General features: G+C 36.6%; 1 protein-coding gene across 1 annotated transcript; it reads right to left on the bottom strand.

The window, feature by feature from the left end:
• Positions 1–3,034: 3,034 nt before the first annotated feature.
• On the bottom strand, positions 3,035–23,937 carry LOC139131929 (alpha-N-acetylgalactosaminide alpha-2,6-sialyltransferase 3-like). The gene is made up of 4 exons (XM_070698249.1): positions 23,383–23,937; positions 9,062–9,465; positions 6,323–6,433; positions 3,035–5,663 (listed from the first exon to the last, which is right to left on the bottom strand). Exons 1-4 carry the CDS (start codon positions 23,830–23,832, stop codon positions 5,363–5,365), a joined length of 1,266 nt encoding a protein of 421 aa, XP_070554350.1. The 5' UTR covers positions 23,833–23,937; the 3' UTR covers positions 3,035–5,362.
• Between the last annotated feature and the right edge of the window lie 1,911 nt (positions 23,938–25,848).

Genomic DNA, 25,848 nt, shown 5'->3' on the forward strand with positions numbered 1-25,848 from the left:
AGTACACGCCAAACAATATAGCGCGATATTTTGCGATACAATAAAACGTGTAGCGAGATGTTGCAATAGGAAAACTTGTAGTGCGATTTTTTGCGCACGGTAATCGAAATACAGCCGAACCCCCTCCTCCCCTAAACACAGAAGTTGCGTTTACTGTGCGCGTGATTTAATTATCCACTGCCCCTTAGGGTCAATCCATGGTGGTATAAAGGTGAACATCACATTGTGATGGAGTCTGCTGTCTATGAAAGCATTTGCTTGATCACTTGATTAAAATACGAAGTGGACTACGAGAAAATAGCTCATTAGTATTTGTTAATCAAGTCTCTGAAGGGTTCACATCATTCTCTATGACCAAACAGATGATATGTACCACCATCTTCATTAACTGATTTGACATAATCAGGCTATTTTTCCTGTCTATCTCACTAAGGTCATCCTAGGGACCTGTAAACCAAATATTAAAGCTGTCTGACCAGCGGTTTTGAAAAAACAAGCGACTCAACAGTTGACAGAGCTCTGCTGTGTTATGTAGAGAATAACCTTTTATGACACATGTATTGATGAAGAAGGTGGATATCTTTAATAGCTCATTTCAGGATGGCCTGACCAAAAATGGAAAAAAATTCTGTAAAAATACAGATTTCATCACAATTTTAAGAAATCTAAGTTGGGTTACCCCTAGGGACCTGTTTACCAAATAACAAAGCTGTCTGACCAGTGGTTATAAAGAAGAAGATTTTTTACCAAAAACACCGTTTTTGGCGCTAATTTGCATATTTTCAACAATATCAAAAAATTAATAAAAATAGCTTCTCCAAATCATATTTTATCCAAACAACAAATATCAAATCAGTAAGTACTGCAGTTCTCAAGATATTTGAGTGGACGGACGCCTCACAAACGGACATACATACATACATACATACATACATACATACATACATACAGACTGACAGTGGACGCCAGACGGATACCCATCCCAAAAGCTTTTATAGACTATATTAGTCTATAGTAGCTAATAAACGAGAGTTAATTACATTCTAATTAAAGTAAACAAGACTTGCTTAAATCAAGATTTACGTCATAAAAAAACAGCATATCTGTCAGGTTATAAAGAATCTTGAGCTGGTTATCTTTTAATATCAGTATTTTCATCCTATTAACCAAGCCCATTTTAACTTTCAAATTAACATTGTAAGTAAGTTCTGTTGAATAAGTTGAGACTGTGCGTACTCAGAGAAAGCACACTGAAGAGACAAATGTTTGAAACTTAAGAAGCTCAAGGTCATCAAAAGCATTATAAGGAATCATGTAACACTTTCATTGCACTGTTTACACAGATTGCATAATTGCTATAAATAGCACATGAGGAATCTTACAGCCCAGCTTTACCATAAAAACCCTATCACTTTGACCACTCTTTTAATTGACCACTCTGTTTTTTTCCTCAAAAAGTAATTTTATTTTATCCTTACCAAGTCAACCGTAAATGGAAATTAGCACTTTCTCTATCTCTATTTATTTGACCACCCTATCATGACAAACAATTATGAGCAATTTCTTTTAGATAACATACAGGGCACAATAAATGATGGTTCAGAATATATCAAAGTTTGGATTCAGGAAAGTTGCCTTTACATGTTTTAATCCTCCAAGATGGTAAGCATTTCACTATGAACTATCAAAAAAAGTTGAACTTTCTGATAATTCCACACTAAAATTATTTTGGCTTTGATGATTTCCTAATTAATTTAATTCTTTAAAATCATATTAATTATTTTTTCTGGGTGAATTGATAGGGTTTATACAGTACAAGAATTACATACAATGTAAGTCAAATTTTGACCAAAAATGACAAAAAAATTCCTTAAAAATACACATTTGCATATTTCATTACAATTTGAACAAATCTAAGTTGGGTTGTCCCTAGCGACCTTTATACCAAATAACAAAGCTGCCTGACCAGCAGTTATGAAGAAGAAGATTTTTTACCAAAAACACCTTTTTTGGCATTAATTTGCCTATTTTCAACAATATCAAAAAATTTAAAATAAAAGTTTCTCAAAATAATATTCTTCATCTATATAACAAATATCAAATCAGTAAGTACTGCGGTTCTCAAGATATTTGAGTGGACGGACGCCTCACAAACGGACATACATACTGTACATACATACATACAGACTGACGCCGGATGGATACCCATCGCAATAGCTTCTATAGACTACTGGTATAGTCTATAGTAGCTAAAAATGATACAGGCTTAAAAATGTAATACCAATTTAAATTTTCTCAAAATCTTTAAACTCTATAGTACCATTTGGAATAAAATAATTTGTGATGATTATTTATGATTGAAATAACATAAAATGCCTATATACATGAATATTTACAGTGTGATGTCAATAATGCTGGACAGTAAATTTTACAAATGGCAGTACATGTAACGATATATTCGTAGCAATTGCATGTTGACAAATACTATACATCCATTATATCTTTATAAACAGATTGCAGCACCGACAAGAACTCATTTCACAAGGCTCCAGCTGTCAGGATAACGGGAAAAACATGACTCAGCCCACAATAAACGGTAATGGTTTGTTTACATGTCTGTGAATATGAATAATAACATTAACAACTCACTGTATCATAAACATTGTAACTTTAAAGCTAAAACATAAATTGTGATTTTTTACAAATATCATAATCAATCAAAATAAAATGGAGCACTTGCGGGCCAAGTTTTGATACTTTTTCTAAAAAAATCTCTGGATTTGCCAAATTTTTACAGTGCGTGTGACAAACCATTGTGTATTTCACTGCTCAGTGACAAAAGTGCTGAGCTTGCATACATATACAGCACAGCATGTCACTGTTGAGTGAATACAACATTTTTGTGTAATACAAGTTCTGGGGCCCTGTTGACTTTCGCCTTGAAAATTTTTGTAAATTTGACGGTTTTCTTGGGTTTGTTGATAATATAATGGAAAAAAGTCATCGTTGATGACCCAGTCCCCGCTTGCTAATGGGTACTTTGATTACAGTTCTGTGATAAAAATACTTTGATACAGATGGCACTCAATAGCCAAGAATGAGTTCCATGGTGATGAAAAACATAAAACCAATGTAGGCCACTATCCTAAAGGTCATTAAATGAGTCAACTGGGAATTAGTTGACAGGATGTTGCAAAACATTTTTCATTCTATCCTAACACTAATAGATAACCGGTACCATATTTCATAAAGTTTAATGTAGTATTTACAACACTATGAGATCAACATCTGTATCAAGTTTCATCAAATTTGACGTTGTATTTGTGGATATATCACTCTAATTAGGAAAGTTCATTACATATGCAATTACAAATTAATTAAAATGACACTGATAAATGTCTTTTTCACTGTTAAAGCAATGTGGGCTTAACATCTGTACAAAGTTTCATGAAATTTGATGCAGTATTTCTGACATATCAACCTAATTATGAAACTTCAATAATTGACATGATACTGCTACATGACGTGAAACAACTGACGAGCATGTATGAAATAGGTCAATGTCCTTGTACCAACTTTGAATGATACTGGTGGAAATACCGGTATGTCTGAGTTATGGCTCAGTACATGAGAAAATCGTAACAAATTTGCCGCCACGCAGCGATATTTAATCTTACTGTTTAAAAAATCAACACGTATATGTATTACATAAGTCAATGTCCAGGTACAAACTTTGAATAAAATCAGTTGAGACTTGCTTGAGTTATGGCTCTCGACATGAAAAAACCATAACAAAATTGCTACCATGTGGTCATATCAGACCATATCAAGAAACAAATCAATGTACTTATGTATACTATAAGTCAATGTCCTTGTACCAACTTTGAATAAATTTGCTTGATACATGTCTGAGCTATTATTCAGGACATGGAAAGTCGTAACAAAATGGCTACAAGGCAGCCATATTGGATCGTATCACAAAACAATTCAATGTGCATAAGTATAACATAGGTCAATGTCCTTGTACCAACTTTGAATAAAATCAGTTGAGATATGCCTGAATTATGGCTTTGTACACGAAAAAATCATAACAAAATGGCCGCCTGGCGGCCATATTGGATCATATCACAAAACAAATCCACATGCATATATATGACATTGGTCAATGTCCTTGTACCAACTTTGAATAAATCTGTTGAAACATGTCTGAGTTATGGCGCTGTACATGAAAAAATCGTAATAAAATGGCCGCCTGGTGGCCATATTGGATCATATCACAAAACAAACCGACATGCATATATATGACATAGGTCAATGTCCTTGTACCAAGTTTGAATAAAATCGGTCGGATATGCCTGAGTTATGGCACTGTACATGAAAAAATTGAAACAAAATGGCCGCCTGGTGGCCATATTGGATCGTATCACAAAACAAATCAATGTGCATATGTATGACATTGTTCATTGTCCTTGTACCAACTTTGAATAAAATCGGTTGAAACATGCCTGAGTTATGGCTCTGTACATGAAAAAATCGTAATAAAATGGCCGCCTGGCGGCCATATTGGATCATATCACAAAACAAATTGACATGCATATCTATGACATTGGTCAATGTCCTTGTACCAACTTTGAATAAAATCGGTTGAACCATGTCTGAGTTATGGCTCCGTACATGAAAAAATTGTAATAAAATGGCCGCCTGGCGGCCATATTGGATTGTATCGCAAAATAAATCGATGTGCATCTGTAGGTCATAGTGCTATGCCTTTGTGCCAAGTTTGAACAAAATTGGTTTGGCAGTGTCTGAGAAACTGTTGATGACGGACAGACAGACGGACGGACACACGGACGGGACCCAATCTATAAGTCCCCGCCGGACTTCGTCCGCGGGGACTAATAACAGACTCCGCTCTTGTTTACATTTATTTATGGGTGCAGGTGAGAGGAAAGCTGAAATTAATGGGCTTGGCAAGCTTTGCCTGTTAATTTTTGGCGTTCTTCTCTCCCTTACCCATAAATAAACGTTCATGGTCAGAGCATCACCCATTATTTCTTTATTTTATACATTTTATGGTCTTTAAGAATAATATAAAATGAGCAAAAATATTGCAGGATAAAAAAACGTGAAATTACGTTTAAAAAGTACTGAAAAGCTGATTACTATGAAACTGTTACAGCAAAAATGGTTGATTTACTGTAAAAGTAAACGGGAACTAAAGGACTGTCAAAGCAATACTCCCACAACAACAGTGGAATGGCGTTCATGAAAACACTCATCTGATAATCTGTGGAGAAACACTGGCATTGGAATATATGCCATGTCACAGGCATACTATGTGTAAGATGACAGTTTTATCTGATTATCCTTTCTTGACTGACCTCACAGGTAGTCTTCTCTTCACTGGCGAATGTACTGATCCATACCTGTTTGCTGGTGATTTTATAAACAATGGTTCAACATTTGAATCTTTGGAGATGTTCCAGGACGGATGGTGAAAATAAATATTTGCACTCTTCGCCCATTTTTTGAAGATGTATTTCTCTGTCATATACCGATGGGCACCTTTTTTCCGTTCTTCTCCGGCATTATAAACTGTACATTCTTTTGATCCATTAGGATCATAATAATGATATGGCACATCAACTTTGGGCGCATTATTCCTAGGATGTGAAAAGAAAACAAAATCAACAGCACTGGAATGAGTTTATTTGACAAATATGAATAGGGGATGGTATGCAAGGGTGGAATGCGCCTTGAGTGCTGATTTTTGTGCTCAAAAACATCCAATCATTGTTGCAAACAATTTATTGCTTAATAGGACTAATTTGTTGCAGAACTTGTTGCAGGAAGAGGCTTTCATTTTCATGTTTTTCATGAAGACTGTGAAATTATAATTGCTTACTTGTATGGCTAGCACTGAGAGCAAGTAGGTCTTGGGTAACCTGTATGCTTCTCTAGTCCAAAACTTGAAGAATTTAAATTTTGTTTTTGATTACGAGAAATGGTATATTGAAATTTCCTTGTACAGTCAAAGCTGTACATGTCAACAAAAAGGTTGAACAAAAAGTGGCTACTATCTAGAGGTGACCTTTGTGCAAAGGATGGGTGCAGCATTTTTTCAAGTGTACGAGGTGAATTGGAACCAGCAACTACCGTTACTTTTGAGCCTTGAGTCACGTAGATGTTTGATGAGATATATGGCATCATGTGTATATGTTCGTCATTTCATACAGTGTTGTCATCTATCATGGTTGCATGCTATATGGACAGCACAATGGAACATAATTCATAACGATATGTACAATATTACATCACTAACCTATCACAATGATCGGAATCAACCAATCCATAGATGTGTATCTCATCACACGCATGTAATGCAAAGGTCAATGTAAACCAGCCAGTTGACAACCAAGAGCCACTTTTACCTCTGGGGGAAAAAATCATATTTCAAAACAATGTCAGTATTGTAAGATATATGTATGCAACCAGTTTACAATTACAACAAAAATATGGTAATTGAAAGTTAAGATCCTGTTTATAAATTTCCTGTAAAGATTGAGAAAGTATGGTAAATACAGTTAGATATCGCACTTCCACATACGTCACTTCAACTCAGCTTCAACTAAATGAACGTCACATCATGACCTAAATATTATTATACACCTGTGCCTGTAAACCACTGTATGGAGTTGAAATATCATAGATTAAACTATTGTATCAGTGGACATGAAGTCCAATTTCAGCACTTCAAAATGCAATAACTTTTGATATTTAATATCAAATGTTATTTGACCTTTGAACTCAAATTCATTCTGTGTAAACAAATGGGAAAATATCATTTTTCGAAGAAATTATACATCTTGTAATCACAAAGTTACAAAGTAAAAGAAAATCTGTCAAAAGCCTGTGATATTATTTTGAAGGAAAATGATTTCTCTACTCCATGGGTTGAATTTTCATCCTGTGGACAATAGCTGACACATACAATACATGTACGACAGGTACCTAGTCTGCACAACTAACTTTGCCCACAAGGAATGCTGAAAACACTAAATTTCAACTTTACTTGTAATCTTTTACTCAAATAGGTGAATGTCGTACAGAATTTTTTTACGTAATAGGATTGATGTTCTTCTGTACATCAAAATCTAAAGACTTCTTTTCAATGCAACACAATTTCTGCCTGCCTTGTTCACATACGCTGCTGACACAATTCCCTGTATTGTGAAGAATGTTATAAACCCTAATTAACACACACCCACTGCCACACCCACGTAGTTCAAACCATACAATGTGCATACAAGCTGTACATGTGAGGATACACAGTACATTAGACATGTAAACTTCAAGCTGTTCAGTTGAACTTTAACCTGTAATCTCACACTACAAAATTTGATTTTTGCCCAGCACGTCAAAGTTTCAACAATTTTAACTTACATGTAATTTCAAGGACAAGTACAGGGCTTTTCAAACAATGAATTGTCTGCAGATAACTGAGTTGATATCTGACAACCATTAAAGTTTGTATTTTCTGGCAGCCTATATATGGGTGAATGCTGTGATCTGCATTTAGTACTCATTTGTCTGCATATGGATCAGGTGATAGTATCGGTAAATATTGGAATTAATGAATGCATGAAAAGCAGCTTTTACCTTCCCCAATTTAAACACTGCAGTATGTGATGGGTCAACACTTGCAGTAGTTGCACCAAAGATTGACAATTAACGTGTGCATTGGATTATGTTTTTCTATCCTAGTTTTTTTTGTCACATACATACATGTAATAATAAAGGTATCAGACTAGGGATTATATCAAGTACCCTGGTGTCAGACTTGAAATTCTCACTTGTCAATGGTGACACTCAAGGCTGAGTCTCATCATTTTCTCAAGGGTCTATGGTCTCACCAGCGACAAAACATTCAAATGTCACAAGTATTGACAGTCTCAACACTTGGGATAATATAGCAGCTATTCAGCTATAGTTGGATTGCCAAAATAGCTGACCTTGAGAGAGAACAAACAGAGAGAATTTTCCAAATCACTGGTGAGAATCAGTCTGCCAAACAGTTCTCAGCATATGTTGGCGATGTAGAGAATTTCTCACCAGGTAGTGGTGAGAATGACAGCATACTGTCACTGTTGGGGAGAAAGTGACACATCTTGTCAGTCACATAATCTACTGATTTCTGCTGAAGCATGTGAAGCCTGCATTGCCAGAAGAGAATGAAGCAATATAATCAAGTGGTTAACTGCATCAAATTAGCATAATCAATTCCATTGTTTTCTTCATACAATTCAAAGCAAATCTCATTTTGCACATTCTCTGCCACTGCATGCATCTATTGTCCTTTTTTTATGCTCTTGGACAGAATAATGAACCATGTTTTGGGAAAGATCAGGTATGATGCCAAGGCTTACAGATAATATAGGATAACATTTATGGGCAACACAGTTTGCAAATGCAACTGATTTAATATCTGACACATACATACGCATATACCGTATGCGGTACATGCAGCATTGCGATGGGGTTGGAGGTCTTTTTGAGACGCATTAAAAATTTCTGTTTATTCTGTGTTTCTTTTTTGTAGTCCAAGTTCTTGACTATCATTCATCCTTGAGGGAGTAACGTCAATAGAGTTACTTAGATTATTATCTCCAGTGACTTTCAAAATTCACTACCAAACACTTATGTGTATGAGGGTCCATCAAATGTTCTTTATCACAAACACACAAGGCTTGCTCCTAGTGGCCCCTGCACAAAATAATTGTTCATTTTCAAAGGTAGATGTTTAATTTCAATTTTGTGGAACTTCACTGTCTATGGTTTATGGTAGAGCTCAATCCCTTCAACTGTGTCTCCTCTAGTACATTCTTTATTGCATTATGACTGATAATCATGTGATGGAGTACACATTTCACTCTTGCCTGGGCGTGGTTATTTACCATAAAACTTGGGTTGAAAAGCGTGCTGACCTCAGATGAAAGTCAACAACTTGCTAGCATACAATTTTTCATCTACAGTAAGTTATATTGTACAAACTAGTACCTACCTTGACTTTCCAGTTTCTCTTTCAAACAGACTGTCGATGAATTCTATTTGTTTCTTTGATGTGTAATAAAACTGTATATCAGGATAAAATGAGCTAAAGTTGATAAAACTCCGCAAGACATTTGGAAATACTTTTGGGTTATAAGAAGACCAGAGTACTATCTTTTCCGGATGGCTCTCCAACTTCAATATGTCGCGTTTTATCAAAGCTTTACTCTGCAGCGTTACAAATGACATCATTCGTAATGTAGTCCTACTTCCAACATCCTTTTCATAACCACGTACTGGGGCGGCATTCATTCGTATCACACAAGATGAATTGTCGATTTCTGCACCAGCACCAGAGCCAAGCATTTGACCTGACGTTGACACAATAGCACAGACATCGCAGTGGAAATCAAGCTTCTGAATAAAAAAAAAAAAATGATCACATTTCAACACATACCCAGTGTTTTCAGCCAGCTTTTGATGGCATGGGGACACAGTGACCCATAGTAGGTTTAAATGAGGGACAAATTACATATTTAAGGGACATGTAATGTATTTCAATAAATATAACACTAGTACAGTGTCATTGTTTGTCATCATATTTGATGTTGAATAGACAAGTCAGGTGAGTGAATTAAAGGTAAGTATAATAGTCCACTGGTGTTGTGCCAAATTGCGCCCACATGAAACTTTCAGTATCATTTAGTTTACTGCTACCCCCTGGTATGCACATAAACTGCAGGGTTCCCCTAAGACATTTAGCCAAATCAAAAATCTTGTAGCCACTTTGAGCAACTTTTAGACAGCTTATGATCTCAAGTGTGGCAACAGCTTTCTCGGCATTCAGGAGTTCCTAATTTTACAAATCAAGATGTTTTGTAAAGTTGTTCATGATAGTTTTTACATTAAAGAAATATTTGCTCAGTTTTTATTGCATTAATTATCTGTGTTTATATGACATTTCAGGGATAGAAATACTTTTTCATTTTTGGTGGTAAACTTTTACCACCAAAAATAAAATTAGGTAGCAATTCTAAAAATCTGGTAACAATGTGAATTGTACCACAGCTACAGAATATTTCTGCGGCATTCAGTCAGGGAAAGACACTAAGGGTGTCCGATTGCCCCGGGGCAAGTGAAAGTCGCGTTCGGGCAAGTGAACCTCCGATGCCACTTGCCCGACGGGACAAGTGAAAAAAATAAATACCTAGAAATTGAATTCACGAGAGCGATTTTCTGGTGAGGGAACATGGACTTAAACAACAAAAATTTTCATGTTATGTCATTGTGAACATTTCCATAACATTTTTCATAAAATTGCATGAAGAGTTGATGAAAAGAATCATGTAATCGCTTTCAATAAAATGCAGTTCAAACAATACCACCGGTTAAATACCGTACGCTGATTTTGCATATGAAAAAGCTGTTCAGCTGGTGGAGCGTACGTTCACCAAAGTTCATTGCATTGACTGTGAGGTTACGGTGTCTCACAATATGTTGATACGGTAAAAAAAAGAAACACACAGCGGTTTTTGTGCTTTGTATGAACGTTTATAATGATGTAAAAATAAAGTCCAGTGGTGAAAAATCACCACAAAAAAGGGAGTTTTACTAAAACGTACTCTTCAATGTTAACTTGTTAAGTGTCAGTGAATGGCATCCTGGCAAGACCGCATGCAATGAAAGTCATGAGCAAGCTTTGGTGTCAACGGGTCCAGTCTTTGAATTTTCAATTAACACTGACTTAATTTTCAGGTCAATAAGCTAAAAGTTACTTGTCCGTGGCGACCAACCTCTCTGTTTGTGAATTTTCCCATTCTAAAATGACTGTCAAGAAGCAATTGGAGCGAGTTTGACATCGAGAAATTCATCTTTCAAGACACATAGAAAACCACCGACGCCTTAGGTTGTTGGTTTAAATTCTATTTAGTCTGCGCATGAGCATTAAAAAGACCACCTAGGTTATTAGAAAAACATAGGATACTGGTATAGTGCAATGGTAATCCAAACTTCATAGGGCTTGTGTATGATGTCAGCGCAGTAAAAACATGACAAAGAAGTACATTATTTTTCAGAAGCTTCAAAACATTCCTTTATAGCTACAGATTTTTTCTTTCTGTATATATAAGTTAAAACTTTTAACTGCAAAAATACTTTGAAGGTACAATTAAAATGGCTGTTATTATTTGTACATTAAGACCTAAGAAAGTAAACATACAAACATATGAACTGTTAGAATTTTTTCTATGAATATGAAAGCCCCACTAGCTGTAAATCTTGAAATTTGTTGACCTAAAAGGCTTCCTATTTTTTCTGGTTTTCTTTAAATTCTACCTATTAATAGGATATAGTCTTTTGCAGCTTGACAAAACATTCTTTTGTGAAAAATTGGAGAAGTAAATTTACATTTTAACCATTATTTTGATTTCCCACCATACTACAAAGAAAACAAAACATTTTTGTCCCAGTTGAAAACATTCAACACTATGCATTACATTGGACTACTCTGTTGTTTCCGTGAATATTCAAATGCATATATGCACGGTGTACACTGTTTTTGCTATATTTGCATTGGGTGCCATTTTACGTTTGGGCACACATTATTTTTCTTGTTCAAAATTGCACATGCAGTCTCACTGGGCAGTAAACAATACTTGTATTCCAACCCCCAAAGAGCACATTCCCAAAAACTTGTTTTAGTTCAGAAGTAAAATCACATAAAGAATGCTATATGATACTGCTAGTGGGGCTTTGATAATTAATTTAATATAAATGAGCCATCCAGCACTCTTAGAAGTGTGAGGAGAACCCTATGAGAATGTCTGACATTTTCTCATGATAACATGATAATTTTCAAAATAAAGTGTGTGAAATGAAAAACCAGTGTTTTAGCTTTTTTCAAACATGTAAATTATACTGGGCAAGTGGTTTTCAAATTCGGGCAAGTGAACCAAACCCCCCACTTGCACGAAGGGCAAGTGGATAAAAAATAAGTGTCTTTCCCTGTTCAGTCAGTGTTCACAGTATTGACAGCTTATCATAAGCTACAAGCTCCTCATACGGCAAATTTATGCAGTCTTTAAGTCATGACCAAAATTTTTTTGAGCTACACATATAAAAATTTTCGACGCAGAAGAAAGCATTGAAAAGCATTGTGGCAGTGTAGTTTATTGTGGTGTTTAAGGCCCTGATGTTGTGTCATAGCTGTGATCAAGCAGGCTCAATAGCATCTTGATTATAAGTATTTTTCTGGAGACAAAAAGTGTTGGGCCAAACCCGAATCCTGTAAAACAAGACACAATGATATTGTTCATTTAATTTCCCACTGTTTGAGAGTGATCATTGTTTTAATGATTAAAATTACATTTTAGCCCAGAAATATTTTATGTGATATTTTGATATCATCAAGAAATGTTTGGTGATGTTCCTTCTCCATCACTAAACTGGTGGCATCTGCCAAAATATTAAAATCATTCAGAATCTTATCATTTGTTGCATAAGTTACAGCAGTTTGAAATATAGGCAAAATGGAAATTTTAAAGATAAAGTTTCCATCTGAGGTCCTAAACACAATAGCTGAATAATAGCTAATTATTGCTTGAGTCATTGCTGTAAACTCTAGCTGAATAGCAGCTAAATATATCAAGGCCAGCTATTTTGGCAATCCAACTATAGCTGAATAGTTGCTAATTATCCCAAGTCTTGAGACTGTCAATCCTTGTAGCTATATTGGCTACTTTGGCTTTCAAGCAATCCTGCACCTTTATGCATATAGAAGTATAAATACTTGTGCTTGATAATTATATTTAGGGTTTTTTTCTAGTTTGATTCAATATACATTCACAACCATGAGGATTCCCCAATACTTATTCCAATACATATTCTTGCTTTTGACTAAATTTGTCTTTCAATAGTAACATATTTTCAGTGTTTGTTCTTCTAAGATTTACCTAGGGCATTGAAACTCAACACCCCTTTTCATACACTGTGTATGCTCTCCCCGTACACCCCTCACCCCAGCATTCTCCACATTTTCATGGACATTTCTGTCTGTAAAAAATCCTAGTGAACATCCTGAAGAACCTTAAAAAGGCAAGCATTGGAGCCAGATTGTCTCATCAGAAATTGAGTTACTATGTTACAATTTCAATGGAAAACAAAAGGCTATCACAACTCCATAATCCTCTTACAGACTATAACAAGCAATCCCAAGGATGCCAAAAGGGCCTTTAAAAATAGTGAAGCAGCCACTCTATATGTCCCATTACATAATATCCCCTCCTTGGTTGGTTAAAGATCCCTCAAAACAAACACAACACATGATTTTCACTGACGTCCTGTTTACAAGTGAAGATTTTGTCCACAGTGGGAACACATAGAGACAGTTGTTAAATTATGGTTGCTATGTGCATAAGGTATAAGTGCCATGCTGAAGAGACATTGCTCTACACATGGAGGTACAAACCAGAGAAAAACAATATTTGAAGTTAAGAAGGGTTGGACTTTGGGTGGTGTCCCCTACAAAATAGAGACATAACTCCTTGTATGAAATGGTAATGGTAATGTAGATCTGGTCTGAAACACAGTTAAGAAATATATCACCTTCCAGTTGGTTTTTGTTGTGGTCTAAAATATGATTCTTTACCAGGCACTGTGACGCCAGACCTTTTAGAGCCTTTATTTACTAATAGTCTGATAGTCTGGCCAGGTACAAGTAGGTCCACCTACATACAATCAAGACAAGCATTTATCTTGATCTAATTGACCCATGGTTGATTTATTGCCCTGTAGAACAATATTCGATGGTTTCACAGGGCGTTCCACCTCACTTGGCTGCATGCAGCCACTGTATCGCATTGTGTTTCGAGTTGACGCTGAAAAAAGTTATCGATGTAGTTCTGCATACTGACACATGTTGAATTATAAATCATCTGAATCTACAGGCCTCAAAATTAACTTCCTTATGTGGAAGTCTGACTTGACAACTATGTCAGAAAATCAGTTGCCCCACGAAAATATACCATAGTACTAATGTCTCTTTAAAGGCCTATGAGCTACAATTCTGTGAAATTTGTCCAACCTCAAAGTACCTCTAACTTCCTCAGATATTCATTGCAATCTACAAAGTGAACGACATAGTCATTAACTACATCTATGCCTCAACAACATTTCCTTGGGGCAGAATAGGCAAAAAAATACCATCAAGGACAGTGTGCTCACATTCGGTTTGAATTGGTCCAGTCGAGAAATATTTAAACCAGGAAAAACAAGAATGACAAAAGCAAATAAGGTCTCCAACTTAGGTACATGAGGTCATCTTTAGGAACATGCATATCAACTTTTATAGCAATGGGTCAAGCAGATCCTAAATACATAAGCAATTGTCAACAACAAAAAATAGACGGAGGAGGTTTGATAAGAAGAAAAGGTGGGGGTGGGTAAAAATATGTACAAGGGATCTGGTAAAAAAGTAATGCTACCTCATCAATCTTCTAGACCCTACCCCCTCCTGAATATCAAATGTTCCATCCCTTGCACTATTACATAACGCCAGATGACACCAAATATATTTACAACCTTGGGAATTTTTTGATTAATGCCATGAGTGTTATCATTCTAATGTAAACAGCACTTAAGTTAGTTACAGATGGTGAAATGCCTTCCACAGTGGATGGTGATTACAACATCTGGAATTTTTCCCCCGTCCAAATTTCTCATCAGTTCTTGTACATGTATGTCTTACATAGAAAAGTTGCAAAAATTGGTCCGCAATGAAAAAATTCACCTAAGCTTTGTTTTCTGGATCAAATTTTCCTACAAATTGATACCAAATATGACAAAATTATGTTCACAGCCTTCAAAACTGTCTCACAACATATCCTGGGTTGGTGTAGGTCATTTAAGGTCACAAACTGAGAAAAATTACCTAAAATATACAAATTTCGAGGTTTCCCAACACTTTGAGCAGAAAAGGAATCTAATAACATCCCTCGGGACTTTATACCAAATTACAAAGCTATCAAACAAGTAATTTTGAGATCAAGTTTTCTTGACCAAAAATGACAATATCGTCTTAAAAATACAAATTTGTATTATTTCAGGACAATTTCCACATATCTACCTATTGTCATCTCTGTACGTCTATGTACCAAATGCGAAAGCTGTCTGTCCAGGGGTTTAAAAAGAAAATACTGTTTAAGATTTTTTGACTAAAAATGACAAAATTGCTCCAAAATAGTAATTTTCCCAATTTTGTCATAATTTCAACAAATTAGAAGTGTAACACCCTCGCAAAGATCCAACCCAAATTTGAGAGCAATAGGGCTGGCGGTTTCAGAGAAGAATTTTTACTGAAAATGAGAAAAATCACCAAAAAATTCATTAAAAAATACAAAATTAAGGATATCTTCACAATATTCACAAAACTGTATAAGGTTCACCTAAGGTTACTTGCACACAAATTTTCAAAGCAACCAAAACAGCGGTTCTCGAGACATTAATTCTTGACCATTTTCACATTTTGTAAGCTTATTTGCATAATTTTGGCAATGCAGACTTCATTTGAACGAAATGCCATCTATAGCCCAGGATGCATCCACACACCAAACACCAAGCTGAAATGTGCAGCGGTTTGTGCGTGTCTTTGATGTTCACGGACATACTGTACGTACATACATGTACATACATACATACATACATACATACATACATAAACACATACATACAGACGCCATCGACTTCAGCTTATACGATAAACTCACATTGGTATAACCAAATGTGAGCTAAAACTTGAACAAGGTTTTGTTCATTTTCAATTTCCTACCATTTTAAAATTTTGCTGAAAAACAGAAAGTTGTTCGTCGAAGTGAAGAGAATCCCTTTCCTGTCCTTTCAATTGGTTGCACCATGTTGTATTTACAAAGATTAAAATATGTACATGCGCCATTTACGCTATTTGTCATGTAGTTGCATGGAGGTGGCCAAATTTGGGTGCGGCACCCATTTATTATTTGTCTTACTGAAACCTCCCCATGCAATCCCACTCAGTGGATAATTATACTTAAGTAAACATCTCAGATTAAGAACATGTCTATGAACTAATTTTAATCTAAATATAAAAATAGTGACACATATGCCATTCATACACAGGCCATTAAAACGCCTTTGAAACGATTCTGTGCCAATACTGGCATAGAAAGTTATGTGTGGACGTTCCAACGTGGTTCTGAAGCGTTTCAGATTTGACACGGTTTAGTTTCATATGGATCAGAGATTTGGGCAAGTGAAATTTCAAGTGATGAAAATTTTCTTGAAAAATTGTGTACTTCATATTACAGATTTGTTTTGGGAGTTAGCAAACGCACTCCTCTTGCTGCAATTAGAGGAGAGATGGGAAGGTTTCCATTACGTATCCTTCTCACCATATCAGTATTGAAATATTGGTTCAGACTTACATGCCTTTCAGAAAACCACATTCTTAAGAAAGCTTTTAATGAAAATATCAAATGTGATTCAAGTTGGATTAACTTCATTACTAGAATTACAGGTAGTTGTTATCAGAGAAATGTCTTCAAGTCTTTTTCTGTAAAATCAAAGTTTCAGCTTTTCAAGTGTGTAGGAAAGAAATTGGAGAAAGATTACATTGACTCCTGGATGAGTCAACTTTATAATGATGAAAGAAAGACTGATAATGGTAATAAATTACGTACTTACAGTGTTTACAACCATTTTCAGTAATAGAGCGTGAACAGCTTGAGCGGACGTATAGAAATTTGCATAATTCAATAGGCTGCAGAGCCTCGTTCTGAATGTAAACAAGCAATATGTCGGAATACACGTCGTTCGAGCGACTTGGTCGTGAAAATGGGCTCGAAAGCTCACAAATATGATTATTTAATGCGAAATTGAACATGCTATGAGGTAATGTACACTTTTGAGAGTAATTTCATCGTATCTATGCATGATAGAAATAAATACTAATGATAATTGACAACTGAATTCGTACGTTGCAATGATGGTTTATACCTCTCAGCTGTGTGCTATTTTTAGACTGTGACCCGAAACACACTGATACAGGTCTTGAACAAAAATAATACTTGTTGTGTCAAACCACTTGCTATTGAGCAACGCTTGTGACAAGTTTCGTGAATTTCTGACAGTGCGCCTATATTTGCGGCATGATTTCATGATGCCATGTATGCGCTGTTAGTGTTACCGTACGAGGCCGATCGTACAGCCCAGTGTACGCATGTACAGCGTACAACGCTATGGCACTGAAACTCGCCTTTATGCTATCGGACTTCAGTCAACATTGACGAGTTGAAACATGGTAACTGAACAGTGATATACTACCCGTTACCAGTGAAAAGGAAAACTGTGACAAATCACGGTCACTCAAATCCACTCTTACAACGATATTATTATCTTGAAAGGCTGAGGGGTCAGTAAAATCAGGCGTGGGAATGTCCGACCACCACATCCTGCATCGACTCCAAACAGACAGACACTGACAGTTGACAATGACCGAATACAAGAGAAGTCGGCCAGTACAGTATGCACCCTATTAGAATATATGCTCCATATTAGTGTTTCTTTTTTGAAGTCTCACTTAAGTTATATACGAAGCGATCTAAATGTCATTCATAAGATGAGCGTAATGTTTGCAAACTTCACAGATCACAGTTCAACGCACGTATGATATACACACATTGGGTAAAATTAAAGATGGCGGTGTATCGCGATCGTGGTAGCGAGTTTTGCAGTCTTCGTCATAGTTACACTTGAAGTTCGTTAAAAAGTCATAGGAGATGGCGAAGCAACTTAGTTAAGAGTCATCAAGCCATGAATTTTACTGAAGAAATGGCATAATGTTTGCCTGAACTTTAATACGGTACGCGCGCGATCTGCAGAAACACGGAGGCAGACCCCGGCGAAATGTCAACTGTGGTGTACCATGGTCAACAAGGTATTTGATGGTTTTTGATGTTTAACCATGAACTACCATGGTTGACCATGATATGAGACCACAGTAGGCATTCCAATACTATGGTCTGTCACAGTTAACCACGGTCTATCATGGCTGACTGTTTATGGATATTGGCTACCATTGTTGACCATGGTTACCGATAGTCAACGATGGTTGACCATGATATTTGATGACTCATGGTAGTTTAATTTTGATGCCCAATTTTCTTGATGATCATATTGATAATAGTCTGTATGTACATACACTCCTATATTTACATAGTTGAGTCTCTTGACATCATTCACAGTTGTTAGAGAGAATTAATGTCGTTGCTCGGGAAGCTTAGACCAATTTGGTATATTCTTGGTCATGTTAGAAGACTGTGGACAAATATCCAGCTGAATTTCTTGGAATTATTGACATGGAGGGCATGAAAGCACTGCTGCAATTGCAGGAAGTTCAGACTATCTCAGTCTCACTCAATGTTTGCCTCGAAACATGATATCAACATAGGCAAGGTCATAGGTCCATTGTCATTGGACCTTTGACCCTTTACCATGATGTCACATGTCATAAAGCAATGCATTTGATTGGCTCATTTGAAGCAGCCATCTTCAAAATTCACTTCAAACGGATTGTCTGTTCAGTGAACAACTGGAAAAGTAGCTGTGTTTTTAACATCGATTTTGGGAGAAATTTTGGATATTTTTGCTCATCGAACATTCAGGGAAACACTCAGAAGATGTTGGAGGATGATCTTTGATAGAATCTGAAGGGCTTGGCTGTTATTGCAGTGGACACTGTAATGGAGGCTAAGTTTGCTGATCCCAAAGCGAGTCTGTCAAGTTATAATGACACCAGTCAGGATCACTGGTGTTTTGCAGAGTTTTGGTGAGGTTTATACCAAGATTTTTTCTGTTCTGACAATTTTCAACCCAAGGTTTTGATTCAAAAACCATCAAATACCATTGGTCGGTAATCATGGTTGACCAAGGTTAATAACATGGTCAACCATGGTTAACCATGGTTAACTACCTTGGTTTACCGTGGTTGACCATGGTTGGTGACCATGGACAACCATAGTAATTTGTGCCATTTAACAAACATGGTCGACCGTGAACTACCAAGGTTGACCATGGTCATATGACCATGAACTAACATGTTAGTCCATGTTAGACCACCGACACTTTCGCCGGGGACCGTACATGTTTTGCAGGGTGGACGTGGGAGCTCTTCGACTTTGAGTTGTTTTCTGAATGTTCGTAGTACCCGGTAGTATTAAACCGACAAAATAACAAAAACTATGGTAGTAAAAAGTTAAAATTGTTTGGCATATTCAACTGTGAAGAGAATGCGTATGCAATCATATTGCTTTGTTGCGAGTGGCAGACTTCTCCTGGCCGAGTCCCACTGCACTGGCCGAGTTGGTCGGCACCATCGGCGCTGGCGATGGCCGAGTTCGCAACTGCCCGACTTCTCCGGTTACACAATGGAATATTGGTAGCCAATGCCTACGAGGACTACCGCGAAATTGTAACCCAAGCATCAAATATAAATATAACATAAGTTGGATTGACAACAGTAAAATATGTGATATTGTGCAATCTTTGGGCCTAAACAATTTGTAAACGTGAGCAAGGCGTCAGCGGAGTGCAACACGTTCCTCACTTTAAGCGGCCATCTTGTCTTCTGATGGCGGGACGGTGTACGACCTACGAGGCCAAAGCAGTGATTTGCAGGGCATGAACAAGAATAAAACTAAGTTAGGGGGCTTAAATAATGATTAGACTGTCTAACTATGTAAAAATATTCACAAGAATCAGCTGTGCATGTAGTTGCGGCAGCCCAAAAGTAGGCCTATGTTTAGCGAGCCATAGATCGACAATACACACATAGCACCAAAAGTAAGCCGTAGAAGTTGATAAAAATTCATAGGCACAAACTTAACTGCTTTATATGACCATAGAAACGTCTCTGACATCGTTTGTTGGGAAAAATGGGCTGAAATTGCCCCCAAAAAACAGGAAAAATCACACTAACGGTCAAGTAGAACAGCGCCCTCATCACTTCCATTTGAACGAAATTCTAATATAAATATGCAAATAGGGGTATCTCCGCTCAAGCTGACTAAGCTACTGCAGTGAACTGCAATAAAACTGCTTACACTAATTAGTTTCAGCTGTAGCCGTGGCCACTTTGATGTTGAACAAGGCTACTTGATAAAGACCAAAAAGTCTGCTTGTACAAAGGCAAAACTAGCTCTGTCTGAGGCTCGAGTTGTAAATGAGAGTTTACGATTGGCATCCTGTGTTCAAGATTAAGATACAATGTAACATTACCATGCACTGGTCCATGTACAATTTTTTTTTATTTCAACTTCCCCAGACAAACTGTCTGCATGGGATATACAATGCTGTCGACTTAGCCAGCTGGCTACAGCTGAAACTAATTAGTGTGAGCAGTTTTATTGCAGTTCACTGCAGTGGCTTGGCGCTCTATTACTGAAAATGGTTGTAAATCAAACTTTACCATGGAAAATTATTTGCATAACATTTCTGACTTCAGCCTGAGGCGTTGTCTTACAAAGTTTCGTGTTAGTGACCACAATTTAGAAATTGAGCTAGGTAGGAAAAAATCTCCTAAAATTCCCTTTATGAGGGAATTTGTCATAGATGTAATTAATATGAATGAGTTAGATGATGAATGGCATCTAATTTTTTCTTGTACTAATTTTACCAAGGAAAGAAAACATTTATACAATAGTCGTGAAATTACGGATGACGGACTCACTGATGTTTACAAGAGAAAAGATGTTATCATCAACATTATGAGTTACAATACATTACCATTAGGGACTGGTCAGTTTCTTCAGCCTGGGGGGGGGGGGGGGGTAGATTCATGGGGGGTCACCCTGTTTTGGACTTTGGTGATAGGGGGGGGGGTCACCATGTTTTTGAAATGCCCAATAGGGGGGTCAGTGTGTTTTTTGAATTTTGACACAGGCTCATCATTGCCTAAAATGCTAGTGTCAGCCACAAATTTCATCATTCATTGTATTTTTCGGCGCGCCCTTCGGGCGCGTGACTTTAATAATCAGTCATATTTTTCAGCTCGCCCCACTTTAACATATCAAGCATACATACATCAGAGATATCTGTACGTTCCATATTTTTCAGTGTGCTCTACAAGCTCATTACTTTAATATATCAGACATTTTTCAGCATGCCCTTCAGGTGCATGACTTTAATATACAAGGCATATATATCAGAGATATCAGGATGTTTCATATTTTTCGGCGCGCCCTTCGGGTGTGAAAGTGTACCATTATGAAGTCTGCATTTCATATGAAAAGGATGACAAATTCCTGATACTTTTCTGTTCTCTCTATGAGAATTCAGTATGAGAAAGCAACATGCACAAATATTTCACAATATATATTTGATACAGTGACTTATTTTAGAGATAGAAAAATGACAAGATATCTTTCCTTCTCATTAATGCAACTATTTTCCTTTTTGTCACAGGTTTTCTGTAGAAAGATGCTTTTTTTATGAACAAAATAACAGTTAAAAAAGGCAGTTTTTGTCATTATTAGCTGTGCTTCTATGGTTTCAATGTTACAAGAAAAGGTCCTCTCAGACACTGTACACATCAGATTTGGCTAAAAAAGCTCTCTTTGGCTCCTCAGGAGATTTAATTGGATGGTTGGCAAGTCTTAACACCCATCAAAGTCTTTGCTTCACTGCTTTTTCCTCTTTGATATTAATGATTGACATCCATTTCTGTACAACAGTTCAGGACATCTGGTTAAGCATAGAAAGTGTGAATACATTCACAGCTCATTCAAAATACAGCTCATTCAAAATGTACTGTATTCAACTTTAAGATTGACACTTTGAAATTCCTATCTTACAACTGACATGTCAACAATTTCATTAAAATATAGCATGACTATTTAAAATATAAATATATGTAAAATGTAAAATATATATATATATATATATATATATATATATATATATATATATATATATATATATATATATATATATATATATATATTTATGTCCACCTTTTTGTTTTACCTATGTCGCGCGCCAGGGGGGGGGTCACCCTGTTTTCGAAATTTGGAATAGGGGGTCACCCTGTTTTCAAAATTTGGAATAGGGGGGGTCAGCCACTTTTTGACGTTGGCAAAAAATAATCCACCGCCCTCCCCCCCCCCCCGGCCGAAGAAACTGACCAGTCCCTTAGCAGTTTTCCTGAAAAATACAATTGCTTCCTCCAGTGACTCTACCCAAGTTGGTAATTAGATACTTTGCAAAGTTGTTTACTCATTTATGTTCATTGTTGCATTTATTGCATTCACTGATGCAATTCAGTAATGTAATTATGTAATATTTCCCACTTTGTACAAAGAGAACTGTACCTTACAACACTCTCTGATAGTGTATGTTGAGTACTAATAAAATGTTAAATGTTAACAGTTAAATGTTAAATAAGTGTTGTTTCTATCTGTTCAGTGCAGGAAAATTCTACGTTGATGTTATGACAATGATTTCTGCACAGTACAACCAGAAAAACAACAAGAAATATTTAAACCAGGAAAACAAGAATGACAAAAGTAAATAAAGTCTGAAACTTTAGGTACTGGAGGTCAACTTTAGCAACCAATCTGATTAAAATCAGATGTGGTGGAGGCCGTATAACGCCGGGAACACACAGACCTGTACGCAGGGCTACTCCATGTTGTAAGTTCGAACCCGATTGAAACCACTGTATCTGTTTAGCAGGGAGGGTGTTGTCTGAGACCACGGTGGAGGAACTTTGCTGAGACTTAACATTGCTGTTTATAGCTGGTATCAAATTTGTAACGATGAATCGTCAGACAGCCTGGATCGAAAACTAGCCCGCCAGTCTACAACTATATACCCTTTGGAAGTTTGGAACTTTCATCAGGAAACATCGATTACATAAGTATAGATGAGCATGGAGGTACATGTAGATGAGTAACAACATTGAGGTATCGTGCTGAAAGAGTGTATTCCATACATGAATAGGGCTGTTCACAGTTTACGTCACTGTTCTCTCATTAATATGCAAAAATAAATATTTGTCCGCATTTTTAGATTACGCTTTTGAAAATTACGCATGCAAGAACGACGAAAATACATCTCAGTGGGCGACTGCTAGTGTAACAGTGAATACTAAAAAACATATTCACAACTCAGAGTACAAGCTGCCAAAACAGCCATGTATGCAACATTGATAAAATTTGTCCGCATTTCAAGCTGCGTGTCCGATGTCGCGCGCGTACAGCTATATTTAGTAACACACCTGTAACCGTGAACAGCGCTATTGCAAATTACCTTTTCGGAACTCTTCACATGAAGGTATTCGTCTGGGAAGCCTCTCAGAATACTATCAGCATTACGGTCGATGAAGTCTGTGGTATCTTTCGATTTCGTTGGCAGAGTGGCGTTCACCGTGGTTTCTCGCACGTTATGGTCTTCGCCATCTTCACGTCGTTGATTTTCAACGGCTTCGCCATTCATGCTGGGTGACTTTGTGTTGAGATCAGAGTGGTCAATCTTTTTGCTCACGTCTTCAAATCTTTCGCCGCAGAACAACGAGAATGTGGATGCACTAGTGCTGTTGTCATTCGGATAACAATATACTTGCCTGCCATTCACAGTCAGGCGAAATGATCGATTGTGGTACTCTGTCGAGCTGTCCTGGCCGTAAAATTTGACATAGTAAAGCAACACTGCAGCTTGAACGATGACAAGTATGCCGATGATAATTGCCTTTCGCTTCATCTTAGAACGTCTTTAGTCAACTTACTTCTCCCATTTTCTATGAATAACACCTATTTTACAGCTACGGTATTGTCCTTGCGAGTCCAGTGCCGCGGTCGAAATGAATGTAGCATAAGGATTATTCGTATGTAAATCAGTTGTGGGTGAATATTTGCATTGTTACGTCACGGTCCCGCTATGTGTAATTTGCCCATCGTCGTACATTATCTGCCTCTTTACGGTAACAGCTTAGGCGGAAATTATTGCTCTGGCTCGCGAGAATGAATTTGCCGTTCATGTATGTCGCCGAGCTCAATGTCAGGGATCGTCTCAAATCTTCGCAAGTTTGGGGTTCGACCCAATCTGATTAAAATCATACGCTGAGATGCTTTTTACTGTTCTCGTCAGCCGTTCGTTGCCTCACTACATCTGACCAACTGCAATGGAAGATCTAAAACAGCACTGTATATACTGTTTATAAACGGATACTGCGTGTCGCCATAATGGAACTTGGGAAAGTCACCTAATTTGTCCACAGGGAAGCCAGGAAGAAAAAACAAACAAACAAACAAACAAACAAACAAATAAATAAACGAAAATATACAAACATACAGAGGCATACAAATACATAAATAAATAACAAACAAAAGTACAGACAAATATAAACAAACAAACAATATCATAGATAAATAACAAACATACCCACAGATAAACATCTATATATATATATATATATATATATATATATATATATATATATATATATATATATATATAATGTGTGTGTGTAAGAGACAACAGCATATCGAAAAAAAGACTGAAATAATTAACTGAACCGCTCATGCCACATATTCTACCACGGCGGTATCACTCTTCCCTATAAAACCAGTGAAGCATAACGTACCATATTTTTTTGAAAAAGATAAATTTATTTCCACATAGTCACAAATAAAACAAATCTACATAACTGTGAATGCATTAAAATTACAATGCGTCTTGTCTGAAGACAAAAAAAGTAATAAGCTGTTTAATTATAAAGATCATCATATGAATGCATTCAGGATGCATTCTTCTCCTTCAAGTCTTACAAGGCTTGAAAACTTTGTGATAAACTCCTCAGTTTTGTTCATCATTTTAGAAGTGAAATACAATGTATTCATCCATGAGGAGAGATAACATTTCAATTGCATGACATAGGATTGAAGGGAAACTTTAATCCCATCAAGAGTAACCGAATTTCGAATATTCCAAACTGTATATTTTACAAAGGAAGTAATACAGTAAATAATGTCAGATGTTGCATTATTATCATTTTCGATTCCTGCAATTGCTAATCTTTTGATATTGATATTATCAAAGTTGTGTTTTCTGACAAAGAAACAAATACATTTCTGCCAGATTTCTTTAACATATTTACACTCAAATAAGATGTGTTCCAGTGTTTCTTCTTGGCCACAAATATGGCATTTCCCATCACTTAAATTGAAAGTTTTGGCCAAGCTTCCTGTGACTAGGCCTCGATGGAAAATCTTCCAATTTAAATCATTTACTGAATTGCTGACAATTCCTGTTGAATTAAGACGGCTGAATAGAGTAGCTTTGTAACTGTCAGTGAGGCTTAGATTCTCAGCCCATTTTTGACCAATCTGACTTTTGACTGCATGCCATTTCTTATCAACTAATTTCCAATAAAGTGACTTGGTTTTGACATCACTTTTTGTCAGACCATAATTCTCTAAGTCTAAAATATGATAGTTTTCTTCATTTTGGATGTTTGAAGAGATGATTTGTTTCCAGGAATCTGGAATAGCATTGAGGAGTGTTTCATACTCTGTCTTGATTTCCTCTTGCACATGTCTATTTGTACCTCCTCTAATTTTTGCAATTATTTCCCATGGTTGAAGCCAGTCATTTCTGTCATCATTCCAGATGTCCTTAATTTTAGCCTTAAAATTCCATTCTTTGACCATTTTTCATAAAAGAGGACACTTCCTTCATTCTTAATATTGTCGTTATACCACAGAACTTCTCTAAGAA

Source organism: Ptychodera flava, chromosome 4 (genome assembly GCF_041260155.1).
Source record: "Ptychodera flava strain L36383 chromosome 4, AS_Pfla_20210202, whole genome shotgun sequence".
Classification (NCBI taxonomy): domain Eukaryota; kingdom Metazoa; phylum Hemichordata; class Enteropneusta; family Ptychoderidae; genus Ptychodera; species Ptychodera flava.

Coding starts and splice junctions, on each gene's coding strand:
- LOC139131929 (XM_070698249.1), bottom strand. CDS start 23,832: ATGAAGCGAAAGGCAATTATCATCGGCATACTTGTCATCGTTCAAGCT. Junction 9,466..23,382: donor ATGTGAAGAGTTCCGAAAAG/GTAATTTGCAAT, acceptor TTTTTTATTCAG/AAGCTTGATTTCCACTGCGA. Junction 6,434..9,061: donor AGAGAAACTGGAAAGTCAAG/GTAGGTACTAGT, acceptor TTTTTCCCCCAG/AGGTAAAAGTGGCTCTTGGT.